This window comes from Oryza sativa, chromosome 3, assembly GCF_034140825.1.
Source record: "Oryza sativa Japonica Group chromosome 3, ASM3414082v1".
NCBI classification, from domain to species: domain Eukaryota; kingdom Viridiplantae; phylum Streptophyta; class Magnoliopsida; order Poales; family Poaceae; genus Oryza; species Oryza sativa.
The window spans coordinates 1,507,083-1,531,406 of record NC_089037.1 but is presented as its reverse complement, the minus strand read 5'-3'; the positions used below and the strand labels follow the sequence as shown (position 1 = coordinate 1,531,406).

General features: G+C 46.5%; 6 protein-coding genes across 16 annotated transcripts; 4 read left to right on the top strand and 2 right to left on the bottom strand.

Moving 5' to 3' along the window:
• Positions 1 to 450: 450 nt before the first annotated feature.
• On the top strand, positions 451 to 1,133 carry LOC136351157 (uncharacterized). The gene has a single exon (XM_066308795.1). The coding sequence runs from the start codon at positions 594 to 596 to the stop codon at positions 951 to 953; it is 360 nt and encodes a 119-aa protein (XP_066164892.1). The 5' UTR covers positions 451 to 593; the 3' UTR covers positions 954 to 1,133.
• Positions 1,134 to 4,274: 3,141 nt separating this feature from the next.
• LOC4331474 (CBL-interacting protein kinase 9) lies at positions 4,275 to 8,950 on the top strand. 2 transcript variants are annotated; one of them, NM_001417168.1, is made up of 14 exons: positions 4,275 to 4,837; positions 5,566 to 5,628; positions 5,740 to 5,811; positions 6,000 to 6,107; positions 6,199 to 6,279; positions 6,514 to 6,567; positions 6,649 to 6,774; positions 6,861 to 6,950; positions 7,103 to 7,225; positions 7,339 to 7,449; positions 7,687 to 7,803; positions 7,939 to 7,995; positions 8,094 to 8,168; positions 8,307 to 8,950. In NM_001417168.1, exons 1-14 carry the CDS (start codon positions 4,625 to 4,627, stop codon positions 8,385 to 8,387), a joined length of 1,371 nt encoding a protein of 456 aa, NP_001404097.1. In that variant the 5' UTR covers positions 4,275 to 4,624; the 3' UTR covers positions 8,388 to 8,950. The 2 variants fall into 2 exon arrangements, with proteins under 2 accessions (NP_001404097.1, XP_066164211.1); XM_066308114.1 differs by lacking the exon at positions 6,199 to 6,279 and having other exon boundaries at positions 4,526 to 4,837; positions 8,307 to 8,822.
• Positions 8,951 to 10,996: 2,046 nt separating this feature from the next.
• LOC136351154 (heavy metal-associated isoprenylated plant protein 39-like) lies at positions 10,997 to 14,151 on the bottom strand. 3 transcript variants are annotated; one of them, XM_066308794.1, is made up of 3 exons: positions 14,022 to 14,151; positions 11,778 to 11,850; positions 10,997 to 11,681 (listed from the first exon to the last, which is right to left on the bottom strand). In XM_066308794.1, the coding sequence occupies exons 2-3, from the start codon at positions 11,800 to 11,802 to the stop codon at positions 11,179 to 11,181; spliced, it is 528 nt and encodes a 175-aa protein (XP_066164891.1). In that variant the 5' UTR covers positions 11,803 to 11,850; positions 14,022 to 14,151; the 3' UTR covers positions 10,997 to 11,178. The 3 variants fall into 3 exon arrangements, with proteins under 3 accessions (XP_066164891.1, XP_015630718.1, XP_015630719.1); XM_015775232.3 differs by lacking the exon at positions 14,022 to 14,151 and adding an exon at positions 12,044 to 12,250 and having other exon boundaries at positions 11,778 to 11,853; XM_015775233.3 differs by lacking the exon at positions 14,022 to 14,151 and adding an exon at positions 12,044 to 12,250.
• Positions 13,906 to 15,470, bottom strand: LOC4331473 (uncharacterized). Of its 3 annotated transcripts, none has more exons than XR_010740160.1 (3): positions 15,140 to 15,470; positions 14,682 to 14,974; positions 13,906 to 14,604 (listed from the first exon to the last, which is right to left on the bottom strand). XR_010740160.1 is itself a non-coding variant. In XM_015775230.3 (3 exons), the coding sequence occupies exons 2-3, from the start codon at positions 14,925 to 14,927 to the stop codon at positions 14,238 to 14,240; spliced, it is 594 nt and encodes a 197-aa protein (XP_015630716.1). In that variant the 5' UTR covers positions 14,928 to 14,974; positions 15,140 to 15,470; the 3' UTR covers positions 13,906 to 14,237. The 3 variants fall into 3 exon arrangements, 2 of the variants coding, with proteins under 2 accessions (XP_015630716.1, XP_015630715.1); XM_015775230.3 differs by having other exon boundaries at positions 13,906 to 14,585; XM_015775229.3 differs by having other exon boundaries at positions 13,906 to 14,585; positions 14,682 to 15,470.
• Positions 15,471 to 17,370: 1,900 nt separating this feature from the next.
• Positions 17,371 to 18,410, top strand: LOC107278668 (transcription repressor OFP8-like). Its single transcript, XM_015774655.3, has one exon. It carries the CDS (start codon positions 17,498 to 17,500, stop codon positions 18,230 to 18,232), a length of 735 nt encoding a protein of 244 aa, XP_015630141.1. The 5' UTR covers positions 17,371 to 17,497; the 3' UTR covers positions 18,233 to 18,410.
• Positions 18,411 to 19,334: 924 nt separating this feature from the next.
• On the top strand, positions 19,335 to 23,910 carry LOC4331470 (uncharacterized). Of its 6 annotated transcripts, none has more exons than XM_066308793.1 (10): positions 19,335 to 19,681; positions 19,775 to 19,827; positions 20,613 to 20,672; positions 20,989 to 21,066; positions 21,321 to 21,450; positions 21,916 to 21,968; positions 22,572 to 22,736; positions 22,935 to 23,165; positions 23,317 to 23,366; positions 23,556 to 23,910. In XM_066308793.1, exons 1-8 carry the CDS (start codon positions 19,360 to 19,362, stop codon positions 23,079 to 23,081), a joined length of 1,008 nt encoding a protein of 335 aa, XP_066164890.1. In that variant the 5' UTR covers positions 19,335 to 19,359; the 3' UTR covers positions 23,082 to 23,165; positions 23,317 to 23,366; positions 23,556 to 23,910. The 6 variants fall into 6 exon arrangements, with proteins under 6 accessions (XP_066164890.1, XP_066164888.1, XP_066164887.1 ...); XM_066308791.1 differs by having other exon boundaries at positions 23,461 to 23,910; XM_066308790.1 differs by having other exon boundaries at positions 23,307 to 23,366.
• The last annotated feature ends 414 nt before the right edge of the window (positions 23,911 to 24,324 follow it).

The window sequence follows — 24,324 nt, the reverse complement described above, 5'->3', positions numbered from 1 at the left end:
TGTTGAAAAAAAACTTTAGGAATACCAAATTTTGGTTTATTGATACATGGTAAAAAAAAAGTGTACCAGAGATCTTATTTGCTCTGAATTTTGGAAATCTCAAGAGTAAATACTCAGAATCTACTAAACTCCTATTTGGTAAGGTTCATATATGTTTAGAAGATAGTATATTTGATTTATTACGCAACCGAAATATGGTATATTGTTTTTCCTAACGAGAAACCAATGAAGCCCTTGATTTTCGGGGTAGAAAATGTTGAAATTCTTACTACAAGATGTCTGATTTATTACCTTACAAAATGCGACAGCAGTAAATTTTGGTGATCTTTAATTTTTTTTTGTGGCAAGAAACCCATCAAAGCCCCTTTGATCCTGGCGTGGAAAGCGATAAGCGGTGGTGTCGCGTCGCGTCTGCAGTAGAAATGGAAGCCTGGGGGCTGTGGCTGTGGCGTGGGCCAAAGCAGCAGCCATCACCAGATAACCCCGCCCGCATGCCCCCGCCTCAGGCCCCCCTCCCCAACGTAGTATATTCACCTCGCCGCACGGCAGCGGCAGCAGCAGCGTGCCACGAGACGACCACCAGCTAGCTCGCAATGGCGCAGCACGAGAGGAAGCCAGTCGGCGAGGCGGTGGACGTGGAGGCGGGAGGAGGAGGAGGACGGCAGCGAGCTGCGGCGGCGGCGGGGGAGAGAATGAGGTTGACGTGGTCGTGCCTCGCCGTGGCGGCGGGCGTGGCGGCGACGGGGGTGGCGGGCGCGGCCGTGCTGGTGTGGTGGGCGGTGGCGTTCCACCCGGCGCATGAGCAGCTGTGGATGGTGCCCGTCGGCCTCGTCCTCCTCGGCACCCCGCTCGTCGCCTGGCTCTCCCTCTTCGCCTCCGGTGCGTGCCGCCGCCTCGGCAGCCTCCGCGCCGTCCAGGACCAGGTCCCGCCGCCCTTCGCTGCCGAGAGATGACTGGGTTGTCTTCGATCTGTCGTCCGTCCGTCGAGTGTACATTTTCTTAGTCTTATTATTCTTCTTCGGTGTTCTTTCTTATCGTCGTTTTTCCTAAGATGATCGGAATGTGATCAGAATGGGATCCAAATTCTAAAGAAAAGTTCTTGCTAGTACAAACCTGCAGATTTCAGATGCTTCGATTGATCTTGCAGATAAGTTTGGCACTTAATTATATTCTAGTCGATCAAGTACGTGGGAAGAAATTCTCGTTGTCAAGGTTTTTTATTCAGCGAGTTAACATTGACAGCTCCGGATCGAATTTTGAGAGAGAGCTATGCAGCTCAGCCCGACAGCGATTTGTCATAGTCACACAAAAATGATGGCTCCTTTACTACTATCGCCGCATAGTCCACACATAGGCACGAGAAAAGAAAGTGTTGTTTTCTTTCCTACGCGGTCACTGCCACAGCTTGGAAACACAGAGTGACCGCAGCGACTAGTACTTGGCAGTTGGAGCACGAAGGCCTGAATCTGATGGTGGTGCCAACTCGGCCAAAGTCCCAATTATTCCTCACAAGTCGCGACTTGGCAATCGACGTCGCCTTCAATAATGCAAGGCTGACTGGCAATGAGACTGGGCATGTAGCACGCGCGTCGCTCATGTGTGTGTATCACGCTAACATTTGTCTCGGGGCTCTGGCAGATTATGGGTGGAGATTTGGACGGAAGCTAGCTAGTAATATATATGTTGGTCTGTTCCAGTTACGTTGCAAACTGCGATAATGGCGAACGGATCGATGGGCACAAAGCCACATATGCATGGGGCATGGACTTAACTAGATAGTGCGGTTTGGTGGCGTCTACACGTTTTAGAATTCGCATCTCATTCTCGGTGAATAAAAACCTAGTCAAAAGTTGAGGCTCTCCCATCTGCAAGACTGCAACCGAACAGACGCTGAAGAATCTATCTTAGGATCGAGCTCGTCGTGTTCACTGTTCAGGCGGCCGAAGCTTTGCGCCTGGTTGATGGGGACGGGAGTATCTATAGTGGACCAGTACTTCACTGTACTATTACTACTACTACTACTACTGCTCCAGTACAAATACTGATGATGTGTGTTCGCATCACATTATTCTGGCTAAGCTTTCTTCCTCCTCTTTCTTGGGACGAGGACAGCGGCGGCAGCGTACGCAGCGGGCCAGATTCTACACGAATTCTGCACGCTAGTTGCATGCAAAAGCCGCCTTGCGAGTTGCGAGTTCCGACGTACGGTTACCTCTGGGCACCAAACGGGAAACCGGCCAAGCCGTTGCTGTGTTTCGAGTTCCGACGACGACGCCGCTGCGGCAGCGGTGCACTCACACTCACGATAGCTGTGGCAATTCAGCTCGATTATATCACGGGCGGGGGCATGGCGTGTCCTGGGACGGTGCCATTCGGTGGAGCGTCAACTCGGAAAGCGGCCGTCCGGTGACACGGCCGACCTGGCCTGGCCTCTCCCTTCGGCTTCACTTCCCTAGCTTGAGACTTCCCAAAGAGCACCCACAATAGTAAAGTAACGTGCTATCTATAAAATATATACATATCAGTAATAGACTAGATTAATAGTAAACCACTTTAATTGTATGTCTATATGGGTATCTATAGCTCTCTAATCCATTGTCTCGTTTTTCTCTATAGACTATCTCCAGATTAGTAGATATCTTTGCTCTCTCTCTCCATTTAATCTCTTTCAAGTAGGAAAATATGCTGACATGTATCTTTTATAGAAAATCTATAGATAATTATTGCGGGTGCCCTTATTGTACCACATGTTGATGGAGACATTCGGGGTAGTTGACCACGTCGGGGCGATGAATCATGCGCGCATGTATCGTATGGTCTGGAGACGACGATCCTTTTCTTCTCATGGGCTGGGCTTCTTTCACTCGTCGACAGAGAGCATCATGGGCCAGCCCACCGTTGTTTTTGTAAGGCGAGAGCGAGAGAGAGAGAGAGAGAGAGAGAGAGAGAGAGAGAGTCCGGTTTCAGGGCCTGTTTGTCAACTGGGCCTGAAAGAATTGGGCCAGGTTTCTCGCCAGATTATGGGCTCCCAAACAGAGGGTTTTGGGTTTATGACATTTCTTCTGCTGCTAACCTGCCACGTTGGGAGCTGAATATCTACGAACTACGTCAAAATGTATAAAATCGCGGTTTTAATTTTTCTTTTCAGAAATCTCTTAGCATAGCCTTCTTAAAATAGAAAACTAAGCATTTTCTATCTAGCACGATTCTACTTTCTTCTAACTCGCGGTTAGGAGTGTTTCTGCGACAACCATCAAGTATAACTCGACAAAAATCACCGGCCATGGAGCTCATCGAAGTACGTATCCTCCTGGAATCGAAATCCCACAAGCTGACAACGCAAACAAAGTCGCACGTGGAACTCTCACTCCAGAACAACAGTGCTGTCCCCGTCACAATAATCTCGCCGTCTACTTCCAAAGTCACGAAAGCTGCTGCAGTATCAACCACTAACACAAGAGTTGCAATCACAATTCTCTCCAAATGTAATGTGACGGTTACGATTTCAAATCAGCAATCACACACAGGTCGATCGGTCACGCCCCCTGTCGTGGTAATGCCTTGATGGCGGCGAGGAAAAAGATTTGAGAGAATGTGGTGTGCAGTGCAGGCAGCGACGACGAACGGGACATGGCACGAGGCGCTAGTGGTGGTGTGGTGCCCCCGCGTGACGCCGCAGGATAAGGCTCTCGGCCCCATCGCGGCATCAATCATGCATTCACGCTGCTACTGGCCTACTGCTATTGCTATTGCTATTGCTAGCCGCTTGCTGATTCGTGGCGCACCGCTTCCGACCGCGACCACATCAGGCAAGGTTAATTGCGTGCATGATTGCTGGAAAAACAACACAGCAAACGGCATACAGTAGCAAGATCACACACGTTCGTTTTTGTCGTCGTCGCGGTCGCGGTGAATTGTTCAGAGGAGAGCCAGAGTTTGTTCAGGGGAGGACGTGTGGAGCACGGATGGATCAGCGCGTCGTTTTCAACGGAGGAATGATTGAGAGTACGGCACCGTACGGGTGCTCCTTCGAGGAAGGTGCAAAGCACGCATGTTCAGGGTTACTACTAGCTCGTTGCCTGTCGCTGTGGCCACGGTGGTGGACGACGGCGAGATTTTCCCTACTCCAGCGTAAAGAAAACCGAAAGGAGCGATCTCCAAGTGGCAACACGTAAAATCTCGCCCCACATTTGGATTTATCCATCCGAGGAGGAGCCACGGTTAAATGCCGCGTTCGCGCGTGCTCGTTACGTACGCGTGTTGCTTTCGAGTTTGATTAATCGTTTTTTTTGCCGGGGTGGTGGTGGGATTGGGATAGAGTTCGGGCCACTGCCTGTGAAAACTGTGAATCGCGTCGCGTTGCACACGGCCAAAACGATAGCGCGCGCACGCACGCACGCATCCGTGCCGCACGCCGCGCGCCGCCTACGTCTCGTCCCACGCGGTTCCCGACCGGACCCCACACCACACCTGCCACCAACGCATCTCCGCCTTATTTGAGGCGCGCGCACGGGGCGCCCAAGCCATCCAGCCTGCGTGCGACCTACCAACGCGCGCACTCCTCGATCCCATCATCGGAAGGCGGCGAGGCGCGCGGTGGAGGATTGATCTGCGGGAGGGATTGATGGCGGAGGCGGAGGCGGAGGCGGCGGGGGCGGGGGCGGGGGCGGGGCCGGCGAGGAGGACGACGAGGGTGGGGCGCTACGAGCTCGGCAAGACGATCGGGGAGGGGAGCTTCGCCAAGGTCAAGGTCGCCCGCGACACGCGCACCGGCGACACCCTCGCCATCAAGGTGCTCGACCGCAACCATGTGCTTCGCCACAAGATGGTCGAGCAGGTCCGCCGCCTTAATCATCCTCAAAATTGAATATTTATCTCTTTTTTTAGACATCAGGTAATAACAAGTTGGATCTTTTCTCGGAGGGGATCGAATTAAGAATCCTAAATTATTCTAGATAGATGCTAGATTATTATAAAAGATGGATTTTCATGGGGATTAATAAACATTAAACGAGAATATGCGCTTACTACGTCTCTACCATTGTCAAGATTCTGTCTGTTTGGATTGTTTGTGATTGAAGAAAGGTCATGTGTCCGCCTGTCCAGCGGGCTAAATCTGCTCTGATCTAAAGGAAATTAGATGGAATTGTATCAAGTTTGAATCGGAAATGTAACAACAGATTATCAAGCTGGGCCATGTAACTATAACAATATCTCCGATGCGGTGATGCCAACCCTGTCTTAATCAAATGCTTTCTGCCTAGCAAAAAGCTGTGCTAGCTTTGGTGTTCGTAGGAGTGGCAAGAGTTGTTCTAGATTCATTTTTTTTTCTCGGGGAGTTATAAATTCAGTCTGACTGGGGGGAAACTCGGGTATTGTACATTCCGTGCTAGATCACTCATTGGTTGATGCATTGTTTGGTGGAAAAACTAGTATTTTTTTTGGTTAAATATGTGATTTTCCATATGATGTGTTGGCACAATTAAATGTCCCTGCTCGAGCTGTTCTGTTTTCCAGCTTGAGCTTTCGATTGTGAATGATAACCTCATATTCCACTTCTATCAGATCAAACGGGAGATTTCCACAATGAAGCTAATAAAACATCCAAATGTGGTCCAGTTGCATGAGGTACTTTGCTATCTTTGCAGGAACAATAGCGTCATTACCACTCATACCCTTCTTTTTTTTTTTATCTCATCTCATTCAATGAGAATTTTACATTCAATGTGTGTTTGACAGGTCATGGCTAGCAAATCAAAGATATACATGGTTCTTGAATATGTTGATGGAGGCGAGCTTTTTGATAAGATTGTAAGGCCCATGAACTTTCTGTGCCAGATATCACGATTCTTATTTTTGTTTATGTACAAATTGCTTTTACATGCTGTAAGAGTAGCTTGTTGAACCGGCACATTTGACTGTTTTGATACTGACTGACTAATCCGCAGTTCTTGGACCATACAAGTTGACCCATTTATCATCATGTTATTATCAACTAGGTCAATTCTGGGAGACTAGGAGAAGATGAAGCAAGAAGATACTTCCATCAACTTATAAATGCAGTAGATTATTGCCACAGCAGAGGAGTGTACCATAGAGATCTGAAGGTTTGTTGAATTATCCTGCTTACCTCCTTTCTGGGTAATCTCCACTGGGATGGATGTATTCTCATTCATATTTTTTATGTGCCATTTGCAGCCAGAGAATCTGCTTCTTGATTCACATGGAGCTCTTAAAGTTTCAGATTTTGGCCTTAGTGCGTTTGCTCCACAAACAAAAGTATGATATCTAGCTAGTACCCAGAAGTATGTTTTTGTAGTTGTTAAAAAATTAACCAGTTTCTTTATCCTAATGTGATGTGTTTGGGTTTTCTAGCATTTTTCTGGTTTAATTGACTTGTTCCTTAACTTGCACTATTACCTCAAATGAACTTCGGACGCATAATTATTTGTTTTGGTGACAAGAAAGTTGAAAGAAGTAACTTTGGTAAACTATTTTGATTGTTTTATTTAGGAGGATGGACTTCTGCATACTGCTTGCGGAACACCAAATTATGTTGCACCTGAGGTGATTCATGTTGCCTTTGATTAAACTCGTGTATTTTCTCCAAAAAGATGTAAGAATCATATATTCATACTGTTCCCTCAGGTGCTTGCTGATAAAGGTTATGATGGTATGGCTGCTGATGTATGGTCCTGCGGCATAATCTTATTTGTCCTCATGGCTGGATATTTACCTTTCGATGACCCCAACCTAATGACCCTTTACAAACTGGTAAGTATGTGTAACATGCACGCATTCTAATGTTTCTTGTGAATTTCATTGGTAAACTTGATAGACTTTTGATGTTCTCTTCACAGATCTGCAAGGCAAAAGTTTCTTGTCCACATTGGTTTTCTTCAGGTGCGAAGAAGTTCATTAAGCGCATACTTGATCCTAATCCCTGCACAGTAAGTGACAATTAAGGACATATATCTTCAGCTAACCAGTTTGACCAGCTGACTGCTGCTAGTCCAATGAGTTTCATTGTATATCCTCTTTGAAGCCTTTTATGATGGCAATTTGAGAGAAGTCAGAAAACAATGAGCTATATTCTTTGCAGAGAATAACAATTGCACAAATTTTGGAAGATGATTGGTTCAAAAAGGATTACAAACCACCACTTTTTGAGCAAGGTGAAGATGTGAGCCTTGATGATGTTGATGCTGCATTCGATTGTTCAGAGGTAATGCTAGCTGAACATTTATCTGTAACCTGCATCCTTTCCCAAAAATACGATTTGTAACCTGAGTTAAAACCACTTCTTTGTTTGTTACGTTTGTTTGTTTAACCTTTCAGGAGAATCTCGTGGCAGAGAAGAGAGAAAAGCCTGAATCCATGAATGCATTTGCTCTAATTTCAAGGTCACAGGGATTCAACCTTGGAAATTTATTTGAGAAGGAAATGATGGTAGGTTTTGATAGAGTCCAATATTATAATTCCATGTTGAGAATATGTTATGTGCTAGATAGATTGGAGTGCTTCTTTCTGGAAGCTTGTATCGGTTAATATAATTTTGCTAATGTTTTCCTCTTTTCTTTATGTGCTAAGTCCGACAGAACAATTATGTTTTGATCAATTTATCATCCTATTAGTTGTACTCCTTAGTCGTTTACTAAATAGTCTGAGTCTACCTAATATATATAGGGAATGGTGAAGCGGGAAACTTCCTTCACATCTCAATGTACACCACAGGAGATCATGTCTAAAATAGAGGAAGCTTGTGGACCTCTTGGTTTCAATGTGCGGAAACAAAATTATAAGGTTTGTAGCATTTTAGACGGCTATGTATTGACTAGTTTGCTTTATGTGGGTTTCTGTTAGTTTCCTTGAGAATTTGCATCAGTATGTTCGCCATTCAGAAGTAACTTGGATTTGTTCTTTTTTGTTGGGCTCCAGATGAAGTTAAAAGGTGATAAGACTGGAAGAAAAGGCTATTTATCTGTAGCAACGGAGGTATTGGAAATTAAATTGACATGTATCCTGTTAAGTCTGTGCAATGCTTCAGTAAATTTTGCTTTAATAAAAGAACTTATTCACATGCTATCTCACAGGTTTTCGAGGTTGCTCCATCACTCCACATGGTTGAGCTTCGTAAAACTGGAGGGGACACGCTGGAGTTTCACAATGTATGTTATCAAACTTTGTATATTCTATCATTTCATAGTGGGTCATTGAAAAAAAAAATCATTTCATAGTACCCAGCATCTAGTTGTTTCTTGATGATTTCAGAACGATTAACGTCATTTCTATCAAATTGCATGCAGTTCTACAACAATTTCTCGTCAGAGTTAAAAGACATAGTGTGGAAATCTGAATCTGACGCAAAAGCAGCAAAGAAGAGGTGATCTTTAGTATTCCAACTATCCAATGCTCCTGGATGTAGTTCCCCCTTTGTAGCGTTTGCACCATTTCTCCAGGTGATACCAAAGGATATCGTCCTCCTGGTCTTGTGCACATTGATGAATTTTCTGTGGGGTCACATCTTGTTGTGCCAATCCTTGCAAAAGGGAGCGCTTTTTTTTTTCTTTTTACCCTTAGCGCAACTGTAGACATGCTCACATGCATGTATAAGGCCCTCCCGGAGATGCACCTTGTATTTGCAGTTGGGATGTCAAATAGGTGTCCTACATGCTTTGGTGACCAGTAGGGTTGTGTGCCTTTTCTTTTAGTGCTGAAAAGTATATAATAAGATCAAAATGTGAAATTGGGAGGCTATGTAACACTAAGCTGTGCTCTGTTCTTGAGAAACCTAGCAGCAGAATGGCAGTGTAACTTTGTTAGTTCTTTCTTTTGTGAAACTGTAATGGCTTCACACCTGAGCTATGGGTGTATGTATTCAATCATGATGCAATCTGATTGGCCGGATAAAAGAAAGAATAGTAATCACCTTTGCATGCTATTTATTATGAACCATCACATCCTCTTGGGCCGGATCGGTACCAATGCGATTCTAGTCGGGTTTGGTCTCACCAGCCCATGAGTTAATACGGCCCGGATGGAGGAGAGAGTTTGATTTGATCTGCTCGCGGCTCTCCCTGCCACGCCGCCGGTCGCCGGAGCTCCGTCAGCCGTCCACCGGCGTTGCTGCACGGAAGCTACAGGCGATCGCCCTGGAGTTAGCTGCACTACCTGTGTTTCCTTGTTCTCCAACTCATTAGCAGATGGGAACTGAAGCATCAAAATTTAATTTCTATTTGCAATCTTTTCAGTTCATTTGTTTAATACAGTAGTTCATCGTGTGATAAGTTGTCTTTTATCAGCTGCTAATTGTATTTCAGTTGTATTACGAGGCTGATCCATTTGATACGGCTTTTGCTTGAGTGCGATGATAGCAACCGCAAAGCTCAAATACAGGCGCCGATGGTTACAAGATTTAAACCAGAAAACAGTGGCTGCTTTTGTTTGCTGTTGCGATCATTCATCCGACTTCTTTTTTCCTTTTGCAGGGAGTACAAAAATGCAGAGTCATATGACATAGACTCGTGCTGGAGAAAACAAAGATGGGTGTGTTTAGTTCACGCCTAGTTCACGCCGAAATTAGAAGTTTGGTTGAAATTGAGACGATGTGACGGAAAAGTTAGAAGTTTATGTGTGTAGGAAAATTTCGATGTAATGGAAAAGTTGGAAGTTTGAAAAAATATTTTGGAACTAAACACGGCGATAAATTTACTTATCTGTCAATGTCTGCTCCTATACGGACGATGGTTTCTAGGATATCATGAGGTAACTGTCCATGTAGTTTTGTCCAAGAAAATTCTGTCGCCGAGTGGAGCGATTTCATTTTCACCCTCTGCGACAACGAAAGAGGCGGGTCAGGTGAGGCTGGATGATAAAAACCGCAGCAGGCAGCCAGGTAAATTTTCAATGGCATTATTTCTGATTTTCTTCCATCGCCATCTTCACCGACCACAGCACACACGTAGCTTCATTTCCGTATTTTCTGCTCTAATATATTTGCGAGTTGATGATCGGAAGCTGAACATGACCTCACAAAATCACTATTTTTAATCATCACATGATCACATCTGCATCAATCTATAATTAACAACAATTGTTTCGTGATATATCTGGAGTACGAAGGCTCTGTTTCATCGAAAACGAAAAAGATGCGTCGCCTTTGGCTGAACGGTTGAGCTCCTTTCTCTAGTCCTTCAGCGTTGGAAGAGGTAGCTGCCAATGCTGTCGTCAGGGGTGACGAGAAAGTCAGGATCATCCGACTCACCCAAACCGCAAAAATTGACAAGCGATTCACTCCCCGTTTGTTTGATTATTATAGGATGCAAAATGGATCTGCAAATGCAAATGGGAATTGGGACATCACAACCACAGCTGCTGCCAATATTCTTCTGCTAGTTTTTTCGTCATGTTGGAAATGAAAATCTACCCACCTTTTGAAGCCCCGGTGATTCTGCCGTCTTTCTTTGCCTCCTCAGTCCTCAGTGCTAGTATAATCTATGGTCATGGTGTGCGGTATTTTTAATGAGAAAATGCATACGCAGATCAAACTTTTGGTTGAGACTTAAACCTTTTCCTAACTATGGATTGTTGTGATCCTAAAACCAGTGCGCAATAAAGAACTCGCCGACTAATCTTCAGTTTATTTATAGTTGAAAAAGTTTGTGGAGATACATACACTAGAAAATTGAAAGGACACTAAAATTTTCAGGCTTACGAGTGGCTGTTTCTTCCTAAACGAAAAGCTTAGGACTGTTTTGCTGATGGGTCCTAGGCTCCTAGCTGAGCTTTAGTTGCAGCACATTACTATACCTTCTTTCATTTCCTCGTTCTTATTTTCTTGTCGAAGTAAATGAAAGCAGATGGCTGAAATTAGTGTCTCTAGATGGCTAATTTCTCCATTAATACCACGGGCAACAGTCAACAGGCATCTGAATTAGTATGGTTCTTCCATGCAATGGTTTGACTCGATACCGCCCTTCTCGTCAGAAATTCAAAGTTGCCGGCAAATTCTTCTACCCTCCAATTCAAACACGAGATACACTACTATGCAGTATACACATCGGTTCTCAAAAAAAAAAAAAAAAAAAAAAAACAGTATACACATCATGTTCGAGAAAATGTACGTAGGGCTACTTGCTAGTTGCTACAGATCAGATGCAATGCAAGAATACCATTCGATCAGCAAATGGCACACGGGTTGGGGTTCTCCTCCATGCTCATGTCCCTCGCGTAGTAGTACTGTGGCGGCGCGTACGGGTAGGCCGGCGGCGGCGGCGGCGGCGGCCGGTACTGGTTCATGTACCCGGCGTTGAACATGTACGGCGGTGGCAGTTGGTGCATCGGCATCGGCATCGGTGCCACCGCCGCGACTTTCTTCTCGCCGCCGCCTTCCTCTTTCTTGGCCGCCGCCGCCGCCTCACCCTTCTTGCCGTCACCTTCCTTCTTCCCATCGCCGCCTTCCTTCTTGCCGTCTCCTCCTCCCTCCTTCTTGCCATCGCCGCCATCCTTCTTGGCATCGCCGCCGCCCTCCTTCTTCTTCTCCGGCTCCTTGGCCGGGCCGAGGGACTCGATGTAGGCCGGCCAGGACGCCTTGCGCAGCTTGCTCACCACGTTCACCGGGTCAACCGTGCCGATCACCGTCATCTTGCGCGACGCCATGTCCATGGAAATGGCGTCGATGCCTGACATGAGTGACATGCATAAACGAACAGCAGTCATTTCTCTTGATCGTTTCTGAACACGGGCAGAACGGTTGATGGATCGAACACGATGCGTACCGGCAAGCGTGGAGACGACCTTCATGGCCTTCTGCTTGTCCTTGTTGTCATGGAGATCCAGCTTCACCACAATCTTCTGCAGCAGAGGAACATGTGAAACATCAGTGTTAGTTTACGCACCACCATGGTATACGAACGCTCGCAATGTGTAACGGACAAAAACAACATGTATATTTTACTGGATTCAGAAGCAGAGATCATTTTATCCCACAGAAGCTACTACAGTAATCAGGATGAGAATCCAAGAGCAAAAGACAGAGCCTCACCTTCGACATGTCCACGACCAGCCAGCGTCAGCCGTCAGCAGCACACCACGCCGGAGAAGAAGAAGAAGAAGAAGAATGCAAGAACGGGAGATGATCAGAAGCAGCGGCAAGGTGATATGACAGAAGAAGAGCAAATATCAGCAGAATTAGCCAAAGTTAGGCGAGCGTATCACGCAACGCAACAGCAGCAAAAGCAGAGGGGCGAGCGGGCAATGCAATGCGACGAAAGCGTCCTAAATACTATCACTTGGGCCACCGGCGTAGTGGTGGTCGATGGCCTGCTGCGGCTGCGACTGCGACTTGGGCTACAGTAGTAGTAGTAGTTGTTGTTGTTTCGGTGGACACGATCGGCACGCGGACGTGCTGGTGACGGTATACGATCGGGTGGACACGACCCGTCACCTGCCGGTGTACGAAACCCACATCGCCAAAAATCCCAACTCCCCAAGGCATCGCTAAGCAGAGCATGTTCATGTGCAAACATCCAACAGGGGAGAACATGAGCCGGGCTACTATTGTTGCGACATCAAACAAAACGTCTCGATTGGTATGAAACTTCTTGTTTTTTGGGGGATAACAGATTGGTATGAAACTGAAAGAGATGAGACCAATTGCTTGACGTCTCTGCTGGTTAGTTAGCTAAGACTGATTTGCCTTGCTCAGAGACTCCCAGCCCAACTGGAGCGACTCTGCTGCCCCCTTGTTGGAACGTTGGGTCGTGTCGTTTTCCAACGGCAGGAGCCTGACCGAATGTGAGCTAGCAGACGAGCGGATTTGCAAGACGAGAACCTGACCGAGTGATGACCGTGTGATCGGAAAAGAAAGATGGTGACGCTGGCGCTGGCGTTGGAAAGACATTACTAAGTCCCAAAACTCCTGTTTTCTCTTCTGAACAGAGGGTGTGTTTAGTTCACGCTAAAATTAGAAGTTTAGTTGAAATTAGAACGATGTGATGAAAAAGTTGGAAGTTTATATGTGTAGAAAAGTTTTGATGTGATAGAAAAGTTGAAAATTTGAAGAAAAAATTTGAAACTAAGTAAGGCCAGAACATCCATTTTCACATCAAGATTCAAGGCTATAGTTATACAGGTAGGATGTTGCACTCCATGAATACTGGCGGGCTGCTAAAACATATTTAGCTGGTCCGTATTTATTTTCTTTTCTGTAAGATTGTTCTTTTTAGAAAGCACCTCCTTCCTTTTTTAATAAATGACGCAGTTTACTTTTGTATACAGGTTTAACCATTCGTTTTATTTAAACTTTTTTTCTAAATACATAAGATATAAGCGATGTTTAGAGTACTTTTAGCAATAAAATAACTCACAATAAAATAAATAATAATAACATATTTTTTTAAATAAGACAAACGATAAAACATACGTACTGTGTAGTAGGTCATATGACCCGGTTTTTACAGAAAGCTATCACGGCATCATTCACTGGGAAAACCAGCTTTTCCAAGACACAGTTCAAGACAGCACAATTCTGAAAACAGAGAAAAAACACCTTGGTCACAACCAAGTTTTCCCAAACCGCCGGTAAGCACGTGGTTATCGTAGTTATCGCGCTTACCACGGGGTGCGTTAAAAGAAAAACCGCGGTAAACCTCCTTAAATTTAAATAAATTTTAAAAATAATTTAAATTTTGATAAATTTTATACGGTTTGCCACAATTACCACGGTTACCGTATGGTATTCCGGCTCCGGCCACAATTGTGACTAGGGTTTGGAAAACCGTAGTCACAACCCGACCACCGAGCGAGAACGAACACCTCCAAACACAAGAGTTCGCTCCCAGGATGACAACCAGCATGACGACTACAATCCCAGTACCACGGAGAAAAACTATTTCTGGAGGATTGTTAAGCAGGAATGTTTATTTATTGGAATAAGTTCACTTTCGGTCCCTCAATTTGTCACCCAGTTTGATTTTCATCCTCAGTCTAGAAAACCGGATACAACGCATCCCTTAACTTACAAAACCGTGCAGAAAATGTCCCTCGGCAGTATTATGTCCGGTTTTGGATGACGTGGCGCCTACGTGGCTCCCTTTGACTAGATCCTCGTCCCATGTGGCATTGACGTGTCACTTATGTGGCAATTGGATCCTGGAAAAATAATTAAAAACCATGGGACCCACATGTCAGCTATAAAAAAATAATAAGAAAAGGTGGGGCCCATGTGGTCCCACATGTCAGCCCCCTTTTCTCTCTATCCCCCTCTCTCTCTCCCCTACAGAACGGCGAGCGGCGGCGCAGAGGGGGGCGGTGGGCGGAGCGATGGCGGGCGGCGGGGCGAAGCGGAGTGGCGGCGTGTGGTGGGCGGAGCGGCGCGCGGTGAACTGGTCGGCAAGCGCCTTCGCCTGCCGCGCCGCCGCCTCCGCCCTCAGCCGCGCGACACGCTCCTCTAGCTCGCCGATGTGTCGCGCCGCATTCGAGGCCTCTGCCTCCTTATCCCTCATCCTGCGCGCCTCCGCCGCGCCGAGCAGCGACTGGTATTGCCGCCGCCTCGCCTTGCCGAGCACGCGATGGAGCCTCTCCGTCTACAACAAGCAAGCAGAGCTACACCACAACCATCAGAAAAACATCGCTGAACAACATAGCAATAACAAAACAACACGATCAACGACGACCCTCACATGATCCTGAAACAGATGCACCATCTCGTTCTCGTACTGGTCGAATTGCGTGACGAGCTCGTCTCGGAGAGGAGAGACGATGCGGAGGAGGCCGTCGTCGACACGTGCTCCGACCCGCCATCGTCTAACTCGAGACTGAGCACCGTCACCGCCGGCCGCTTGTGCAGCTGCGCGAGGCTCACTACCTTGTGCCCCTTGCCCCTGCGCCTGCGGCTGCAACGACACTTCTGCATGCGGCGCCACCATGCCCGCCGCCTCTGCCTGTCTCAGCCGCTTCCTCTAGTTGCCCCCATCTGCAAGCAAGGGGGAAGAAAAAGAAGGGGAACGAATTGATCAAGGGGCGCGCCAAGTGTGTGAGCCTGTGAGAGGGAAGAGGAGTTGGACGGCCGGAGGTAGGAGAAAGTTGCGGGCAGCGCGAGCGAACTGGTCATCTCTCTCACTGTTTCTTTTTCTCTCACCTCACCAGCAGCAAAGCAGCGCGCGGCGGAGACGGGAGACGGGCGGCGCGCGGCGGCCGGCGAGGTGGGCGGGGAGGGAGGAGGCAGGGAAGCCAGAAATGGTGCCGCCGTCCCTCGGCCGAGCTCCTCCGCATCGGCACCGCTGCCCGTCCGCACCGCCGAGGCCGCGACCCGTGCCGGGGCCGGCGCCGCCACACGGCCACGCTCGCGCCGAGCCGTCGCTCGGCCGAGCTCCTCCGCATAGGCACCGTTGTCCGGCCGCACTGCCGCCGCGTGCCGCTGCCTCTCCGTCGCCTGAAGAGAGGAGAGGAGAGGAGAGAGAGATGAAGATAGGGAGATGGGGAGAGAGGAGGAAGAAGAGGAGAGGTGAGTTGGACTGACTGTGGGTCCCACCACTTTTTTTTATTATTTTCTGTGTGAGACTTACACGTGGGTCTTACGGGTTTTATTATTTTTCCGGATCGAATTGCCACGTAATCGCCACGTTAATGCCACGTCAAATGAAGACCGAGTTAAATTAGCCACGTAGGCGCCACGTCAGCTAAAACCGCTTTCAAAACCACCGAATGAACTAATCTGCACCGGTTTTGATAGTTGAGGGACCCGTTGTGTCTGGTTTTCCGGATGAGGGACGGAAATCGGATTCATTGACAAGTTAAGGGACCTCAGATGAACTTATTCCTTATTTATTCCACTTAGGGCCTTTGTAAGTGGATATAATGGGCTTGTTAGTATTTCAGGCCCAATTTTCACAAGGCAGATGTTGGGCTGCTTTCTGTTTTTTGCGGGTATTTGGGCTGTTTCTACCAATTTATGCTAGATGGGCTGAGAAATGATATGTAGTACTGGGCCAAGAATCAGTTGGGCTGAGTTAAGATCAGTGTTTGGCTAGACTTCTCTGGATATGACCCTAGTTTGGCCCATTGCCTTCGCCGGCGCTGATACCATCATTTGAGTCCGGTCGTAATGCTCCATGCCTGATACCCAGGTAGACATGAGCCGTCAGCCATGAAGCCAATCAAGACATCATTGAGATTCCACACCATTTGTCCATCACAACGATCGAAGACAACTATTCTTGTTTCCAATCAATCACCCCAGGATGCATCTGATACAGGAGTTGCCACCTTTTATCAGGAGACAACATGTTTGATCGAGTACCAAGTGCCTGTGCTAGAGTCAAAACTCAAAAAGGCAGGACATGCCAATTTAAAAAGAATGCGATTTATTTATTTATTTATTTTTTGCAGAATAGGCCAGCAGTCTAATGAAGCATTTTTTTCGTTTTGATGTATGCCACATTACCATCATCTAATGATCAGTATCTCTAAAGAAGACACACTTGTCTGTTACACCTGCTGTTTGGTGTTCCTACTGCATCAATTACCTCCTGACAGTCTGATTCACTTCACTAGTTCAATCTCGGTTAGCTGCAGGGACAGCAAGCATGTAAGTTTGGTGGCCTTCTGTTGAGGACATGATCATGATCATGAGCAGCAGAGCACGGGGAGCACTTTGCCTAGCGTGGCCGGAATGTATTACCAGCAGAAGATGCATGTGACAAGCAAGCAAACAAACGTCCAGGCCCAGCACAGTGTTTCTTCCAAGGCATCTCTCCTCCTCTGCACTGTACTGTACTCTGTAGTGTAATCTTGCTGTTTGCAGTAGGGTCTCTGACCTTGAAAGGAAATCTGTTAATTAGGCCCATCCAAATCTCCCGTCACTTCGCTTTGACATCCCTTGGATTTTCCTCTGTCTCGTGTCATCTGCTCTTTTGTTCTATTCGCTGGGATTTAGTTGCGCAAATCGCGCGCAAGCTTGGGAAATGGTATGTTAGTTTTTCATTTGTCTGATGTGTTCTTTGCCCTGTTTCTGACGTAGCAGTACAACCTTGCGTGCGTTTTGTAATAACTTCCCTTGCAAATAGAGTTATGCAAAATCTGAAAGCATCAGTACATCTGTACACGAACAGAATGGTAAGCGTATAAGTCTGAAACAAATAGGAGTAGTAACCGATTAACTGAACGGTCAGAAATAGTATTGAGCTATACTTTGTAAGTCAATGTTGTTTTCACCCTGGATTGACCCAAGATTACCGCTGGTAAATCGACCAGAATCTGACACTGACCTCCTAACAACGGATAGCGTGATACTAATTTTTTGGTTAATGACTTGGAATTATAAATGTGTCTGTAGTTGAGTAATTGCTGCTACTGCATCAGCATGTCTGAAATTCACCTAGCTGGCTCTTGTTAAGCCCAGGCTTTAAGAAGTCTGTCCCCCTAGCTCCCCACTATAGCTGGTGTAGCTAGTCCACAACAAACAGCGCACAAGCTCACTTGCTCTCAACCCAAGGACATGAAAGCGACGACACGTCGCGGCATGGCCGATCAGGGCCTACCATCGAAGAAGAAGAAGAAGAAGGGTTCGAGCGCAGCGGCCGCGCGCGGCTTCATGTGCGGCTGCGGCGGCGCCAAGTCGGTGTCCGTCGTGTCCCGGCTCTCCGCCGCCGGCAATATCTCGCCCGCCACGACCACGCCACCGACGATGACGTCAAGTGCTACCGCGACGTCGGCGAAGACGACGAGGGTGACCGTGCCCACGCCCGCGCCGAACACCGTGCACGACGCGGATGGCACGCCGAGCGTGGGCACGCTCCTGCTGCAGCTGCGCGAGCTGGAGCGCGGCGTGCGCGCGCTGGGCGTCCGGGAAGACCGCGGGATCAGGCCGGCGACGCCGCCGCCGCCGCGGCACAGGAGGAGCGCGAGCGATGCATCGTCAGGCGGCAGGCGGCGGCGCGGGCGGCTGGAGGAGGAGAGCGTGCCGGTGGTGACGGAGTCGGACGACCCGCTGGGCGACTTCCGGCGGTCGATGGCGCAGATGATCGTGGAGAACGAGATCACGGCCACCCCCGAGCTGCGGGAGCTGCTGCATCGCTTCCTCTCGCTCAACTCGTCGCGCCACCACCACCTCATCCTCCGCGCCTTCGCCGACGTCTGTGAGGAGCTCTTCGCCGGCGCCGGCGAACACAACCACCACCGCCCTCGCCGCCGGCCAACGAAACCTCTCCCGTACAGCGCCACTACCAACTAGCTAATGTACGTCTTGTCCACGCATGCTGCATGCAGTACAGTTGCACCTTGCACGCTTGCACGCACGCATGCACGCACTGCGCTGACACGTTAACTACAGTTGCAGTATAAATCCACGTCCTCGGGATTCGCTGCATGTGTACGTGTCATTAAATACGTTTAAGAGTACATTATTGTCACTGCAATTTGATGGAGATTAGGCCGTGAAGTGCGGGAGGCTGCTCGTTGATAGCGAGCCAAAGCACAAAGAAAACGAGCTAGAAAGCTTAGCCTACCAAGTACCAACCGAACCTTTTTCTTTTGGCTAATTTGGTGGATGGAGAGAGTGGTTGATAGAAACTGCGTCGGTGCGCGAGACGGCGCCGGCGGATCGGTGAAACATCGAATTCCCAGTGTATTTGCCGGCGATCTCAAGGAACGTGGGCTCATCTGACGTGCGCCGTTGCGTGCGTCAGTGTCGGCCGCGATGTCTTTGCAGCTTTGCTGGTTTTACGGATGTCATGGCGGCGTCGTGGCCCCTGTCGCGGCGTGTCTCCCGGCGGCCGGCGACAGGTCAATTGGCGTCCGATGCATGTGTCCAAAGGCTCCAATTGACCAAACTGATTGGAAGTTGGGGAGAGGCTAGGTTGTTAGCTGCAGATTCATTTTATCATGCACAATCACCTGGAGTAGGTGGTACCTGCGAGAAAGTTAAGTACTATGGTCATATTCTTCCTGTCCCAAAAAAAATTGCTCATATTCTGAAACAGCCGTTCGAAGTTTCGAATCAATACAACACATCAAGATTGTTTGTCTTGTACAGGTTTGAAATGCTATTATTCTGGGAGTTTACTGCTTGCTTGCTTCGCAGTTTGATTTCAGATGAAACCAACCACACTAGAATACTCAGGCCCAATTATGGCCCATAACATTGTAAGACTATATCTGCTGGGCCTCTGAAATTTTCTCTTATCGGGCCTCATCCGAAAAGGCCTCTTAAGAAATAATCATGGTTTAAGAGAAGAACCGATTACGCTAATACGCTTTGCAGTTATCAAAAGGGAATTCCTAACCCGCCATCTCCATCAACGGCTTGAAATCGTGGGAACCCAATCCCTCGCCGTGCATTAGCATTCTATCTCATCAGCAATGGCCACCATGCCGCTAACCTTCTCCCCGCCTCGCCTCCTCCACCGCCACCGCCGCCGCGAAGCCAAGCCCCAACGCCGCTCCGCCACCCGAGTCTCCCTCCTCCCTCGACGGGGAGCGGCCTCGGCGCGGCGGCCGCTGTACTGCGCCCCCGGTGGCGGCGGCGAAGTCTCCGCCCCTCCAGCCACCGAGCAGCAGGAGCAAGCGGCGAAGGAGGAGGAGGAGGAGTACACGCTCCTCGCCATCACCGGTAGCGACTTCAACGAGGTCATCATGATCATCGACTCGCCCGCCACCCGCTACCTCCTCCTCGACACCAACCGTACGTATTGCGCTGCACACTGCGATTTCTTCCTCCGCCTCGAAATTGGATTCGTTTGGTGAGTTCGTGCTCCCGATTGGTTGTATCGTGCAGGGAATGTTCACAGCGTTCTCCCCAAGACCGGAGTCTGGACCAACTCATATTGGGTATAGAACTGTAATCCTTTGCTTCTAATCTTTATAGCGTAGTTTAGATTGCATGTGAGGTGTTTGCTGTTTTGTTTCGCCTGCTTTTGCTGAATCCGTTGAGCCGGCGAGCGCGTCGTGCCGTCGTGCGCCGTGACCCGGGGCGTATGGGATAGCATTCACCACTAACCGGTCACGGAGCGCACCATGGGATCGTGGCCCTAACCTTGTTGTAATTGTCGTTCAAAACGGAGGGAAGAAAACCGAAAAGCTGCAGATTAACTAGCAAAGCACGAAAACCTTTGTCTACCAAGGTTCATGCCTACAAGCTGTTCGTCCAGTGTTCCCAAATTGATCCAGTTGAAAGTTTGAGTTGAGTGTGAGATTTGAGAGCGATTTCAATCGGGAGTGCTGACAGGGTATGCATTTATCGTATGAGTAATCTGAACTGATCGAGTTGAATTTAGATTACTAATGTGCCATTTTGACATACAAGCATAATATTGTTGAGCGCCTTGTATGCATTAGGAATTTGACGCTCTATCCCGTCAACTATCCATGATAAACAAGTTTTTGAGAAGGACAGTAATAGGCTCCTGGTAGTTGGATAGCAGTTTAGTACCAAAAAAAAAAAAAGACTATAATATGCTCATATAGGTACTTGTTATCTATGTGATGGGTTGGTTTCTTTGCAAAACGCATCCTATTTCTACGCCAACTATTCTGTTTGAAATGATGTTTTTCATCCTTTAAAAATGGCTGCTCAATGTAAATGCTTAATACGGTGTGCTTTTCCTATTGTACAGGATGAGTTCGTGAGCCTACCAGCTGTTGTTCCACGTGGTCCTGTTGCTCTTCTAGGATTGGTAAATCACTTGGTGCATGATTCACCTATTATCTTGTTCATCATACTTCATTGTTCTGCATAACTACTATGCATAAAAAGCAAAATTCCTGCCATGCTTAGAGGGTTTGGGAAGGCCTGAATGGATGTCTTACCGACCAATTGCAATTAGATTATCAGCACACATCACAATTCCAGCATACATCCACAAGCATTACGGAGGCTTTTCATTTGAACAACTCACTTCTATTTTTTTCACGGGCAACTTACCTCTTCACACGCTTGTGGATATTCAATGCACATTATGATTCCTGTCTTTTCCCCTGTTTCTTTTTCAGGGTGCTGGGACTGCAGCACATCTGATGCTAAAATTTTATCCTTGGTTGCAACTTGTTGGATGGGAGATTGATCCTAAGGTGAACACTCTTTTCATTGTTCTCTCTCTTTTTAATTGTTTGGTGACCACAGGCTCACAGATGGTAGTGAAATATTTTCACATTGTTACTTATTGTGTTGCAAAAAGAAATTCAGTAATATATTCCTAGTTAAGGCTGTTAAGCTAGCTCAAGCACCTCTTTGCATTATTTTTCTTTAGACTTATCCCTTGTGCTCCACGCATCCATTTTCATATGCCCATTTCTTACTCTCAGTTTGCATTACTGAATGACAGATAATTGAACTGTCAAGGGATTATTTTGGTTTATCTGATTTAGAAAAGGCAACAGAATCAGGTGGTTCACTTTCTGTGCGCATTGGTGATGCACTTTCTCCGTCAGCTACAATTGAAGGAGGGTTTGCTGGTGAGTGCTTACTACCTGATGCAAATGGAATACATGCTTTACTCTCTTGTTACTATTTAATTATACAACGCTGACAATTGAAGGAGGGTTTGCTGGTGAGTGCTTACTACCTGATGCAAATGGAATACATGCTTTACTCTCTTGTTACTATTTAATTATACAACGCTCTTGGATGATGCATTTTTGGAGTATGCTAGTTGGATTATCTGTAGTATATTGGAAAGCATGTACTGTTAGATTAATGTTTTTCTTTTTGAGTTTTCAAAGGCTTTGAAAGTTTTCTGGCCTAAAAAATAAGAGTTTGGAGGAAGAGACATCTCTCCAAACAATTTTTAAGAAGAAATTGTGAGCGTGTTGGAGATTGAACAAAAAACGTCGGGGTTGAAACCACACACTCCTTGCAACTTCACCATCAAGTGCATCTCAAAGTTTTCTGGCCTAACAACATCTAGTTAATGTGTACAGGTATTGTTGTTGATTTGTTTGCTGATGGGAAGATCATACCTCAGCTACAAGAAGTAAATTTCCTCTGCATCTCTTTCTATTCATTTTTTACCAGTCTATATGCTACGTTGGTTGCATCAGATTTCATGCTTTTGAGCATGTATTTCTTATTCCTTGGATCAGTTGAATGCATGGTCAAGCATGGATGAAATTACTTGATATCTACATATCTTGAAGTTTGTAATAAATTTTAATTTATCTCATGATGTGTTGATTTATTACCCTTAGTTTGGCTGGCTTGCTATAGTGATATGTGAATTTGTCGACAAAAAATCTTATGCATCCCAATATCAATAGAGGGTGCTTTGGATACACCAACAAAAGTAAGCTACTTGTGTGACCTTAGTGTTCTTAACAAAAAACCTTACGTGACCTTAGTGTCTTCGGCATCCATGGATTACTCTCCTTTGCGACCCTTCCTTTCAAGCCTAATTGACCAAATGGCTGATATGATTCTCTGCAATTGAAATAATTTGAACAATTTTTCAAAACATGTAAAAGTGCAGCTGAGAGAAAATTCCTGGACGCTACTTTTGTATATCTATATTCTTTTAACTTTTTGGAACACTTCCACAGTTTTTTATTTTCTACTGGATTTAATTTCAACATTGTTACAGGTTGAAACCTGGTTGGAAATCGCGAAAAAGCTAATGCCAGATGGACGGATCATTGTTAACTGTGGTGGAGCTGATGCTGCTGTATCTCTTGCTAATGATACGGGCCTTTCGTCCTGGGTTCAGAATTCCACAATTAAGGCACTCTGTGCTGCATTTCCGGGGCAGGTAAGATTATACATGAACCACAGAAATATCCATATTTTGACTGCTGTAGTTGTATAGTTTCTAGTACTAGATGATGGAAAAGTTTAAAACAATAAAATATGGAATGGTAATTGTTTAACTGTTTTGGGTTGCTACGTATACGAGCAATGCCATGTCACTGTTGTTAGAATGCCCACCTGACGTAAACCTGAATTACAGCTCAACTGGAAGAGACTATCAGAGAAAGAGAGTGTAAATTACGTTGCATTGACGGGTCCTCTTCCAAACTTGGATGAGTGGTCTACCTCAGTTCCTAGTGAGATGAGCACAAAAGTGAAACAGTGGGTACCTTGCGAACTTGCTTGAGGTTGAGAATGAACAATTTCTTCTAGATGTACCCTATTTGCTTCAACAACTTGTGTGCCCCCTCTGTTGATGGCTCTCTTTCTGGTGAGTAGTAGCTGGTAGCTGCAGACAGTATTATGTACCGTTAACGTAACAACACTCGATTATTAGCTCTAGGGGTACTATGTGCCTGTCTGATTGATTAAAAAACTTTAATACCATGCTGACTTGGTTATTTGTTCAAAGTGTGTTTTAGGCATATGCCTCTGATGCAACACTGAAATGTTCAAGGAATAGAAGTGCAAGGTAATTGAGCCACACTCAAATTTTGTTTCTGAAGTTAAGTAGCATAGCGAAGTGAAGCATAAGTTGAACTCAGTGAATGTGCGAATGTTGGAAGGTTGTCAAGACAAACAAGCAGCACGAAGTTCAGAACATACTACACGACAGTTTTGTCATCTCTTACTGTTAATATTCATGCATTTTTGTTTGAAGGAAAAATCCATGTCAGCTTCGTAAAGTGACAAATTGGTTTGTCTGAACAGCTGTCCAGTAGCTTTCACTGACAAATACTGTTCGTTAGTAGCTTTCACTGATAGATGCATGGATGGTACTTCCCCCTTCATGAGGGCTCTGAAGAAAGCAACCATGCTGTACTGCTGCTTGTGTGATTGAGCAGAATCAATGCACCGGAGGAGTAACATGCCTCCATGCCGGTTGCGCTCTGCATACTTTTTTCTGTTCTAGATTGATTGTGACGATATATCACATGCCTGGTAAATGTTCAGGGTATTAAGCGCATGCACTATAATGAATGATGATGCTCGATGGCATGATCTTGTTGTGCTAACTTGTTGGGTTACTTGATGGAAATCATGGAACTCTATGTCTCTATCTTTTAACTCTTCACTTGAGTTCAGTCCGGCATTTTTGTTACAATGTACACAGGCGGCGGGCAGCTGTCTATCCTTGGCAGCTAAATGATGTGAGGCAATCTTTCTCTCGGGGTGTGTTTAATACACGTTAAAATTGAAAGTTTGATTGAAATTAAAATGATGTGACGGAAAAGTTAAAAGTTTGTGTGTATAAGAACGTTTTGATGTGATGAAAAAGTTGGAAGTTTAAAGAAAAAATTGGGAACTAAACCAGGCTTTGCTTGGAGGGAAGAAAAGCAGAGAGTGCTTTACTTGGTACCCAAAACTCCATGATTAAGTACGAAGAAACAAACTTCTCTTATTTTGATGGATATGCCAACTGATCTTTT

What these genes read in the sequence shown, in the direction of transcription:
- LOC136351157 (XM_066308795.1), top strand. Translation starts at nt 594, where the DNA reads ATGGCGCAGCACGAGAGGAAGCCAGTCGGCGAGGCGGTGGACGTGGAG.
- LOC4331474 (NM_001417168.1), top strand. Translation starts at nt 4,625, where the DNA reads ATGGCGGAGGCGGAGGCGGAGGCGGCGGGGGCGGGGGCGGGGGCGGGG. An exon ending in GCGAGCTTTTTGATAAGATT is followed by an intron (nt 5,812 to 5,999) that starts GTAAGGCCCATG and finishes ATTATCAACTAG; the next exon opens with GTCAATTCTGGGAGACTAGG. An exon ending in CGTTTGCTCCACAAACAAAA is followed by an intron (nt 6,280 to 6,513) that starts GTATGATATCTA and finishes TGTTTTATTTAG; the next exon opens with GAGGATGGACTTCTGCATAC.
- LOC136351154 (XM_015775232.3), bottom strand. An exon ending in GGTCGTCTCCACGCTTGCCG is followed by an intron (nt 11,682 to 11,777) that starts GTACGCATCGTG and finishes CACTCATGTCAG; the next exon opens with GCATCGACGCCATTTCCATG.
- LOC4331473 (XM_015775229.3), bottom strand. Translation starts at nt 14,927, where the DNA reads ATGGTGGCGCCGCATGCAGAAGTGTCGTTGCAGCCGCAGGCGCAGGGG. An exon ending in TGCATCTGTTTCAGGATCAT is followed by an intron (nt 14,586 to 14,681) that starts GTGAGGGTCGTC and finishes TGCTTGTTGTAG; the next exon opens with ACGGAGAGGCTCCATCGCGT.
- LOC107278668 (XM_015774655.3), top strand. Translation starts at nt 17,498, where the DNA reads ATGAAAGCGACGACACGTCGCGGCATGGCCGATCAGGGCCTACCATCG.
- LOC4331470 (XM_066308793.1), top strand. Translation starts at nt 19,360, where the DNA reads ATGGCCACCATGCCGCTAACCTTCTCCCCGCCTCGCCTCCTCCACCGC. An exon ending in CTGTTGCTCTTCTAGGATTG is followed by an intron (nt 20,673 to 20,988) that starts GTAAATCACTTG and finishes TTTCTTTTTCAG; the next exon opens with GGTGCTGGGACTGCAGCACA. An exon ending in AATTGAAGGAGGGTTTGCTG is followed by an intron (nt 21,451 to 21,915) that starts GTGAGTGCTTAC and finishes TAATGTGTACAG; the next exon opens with GTATTGTTGTTGATTTGTTT.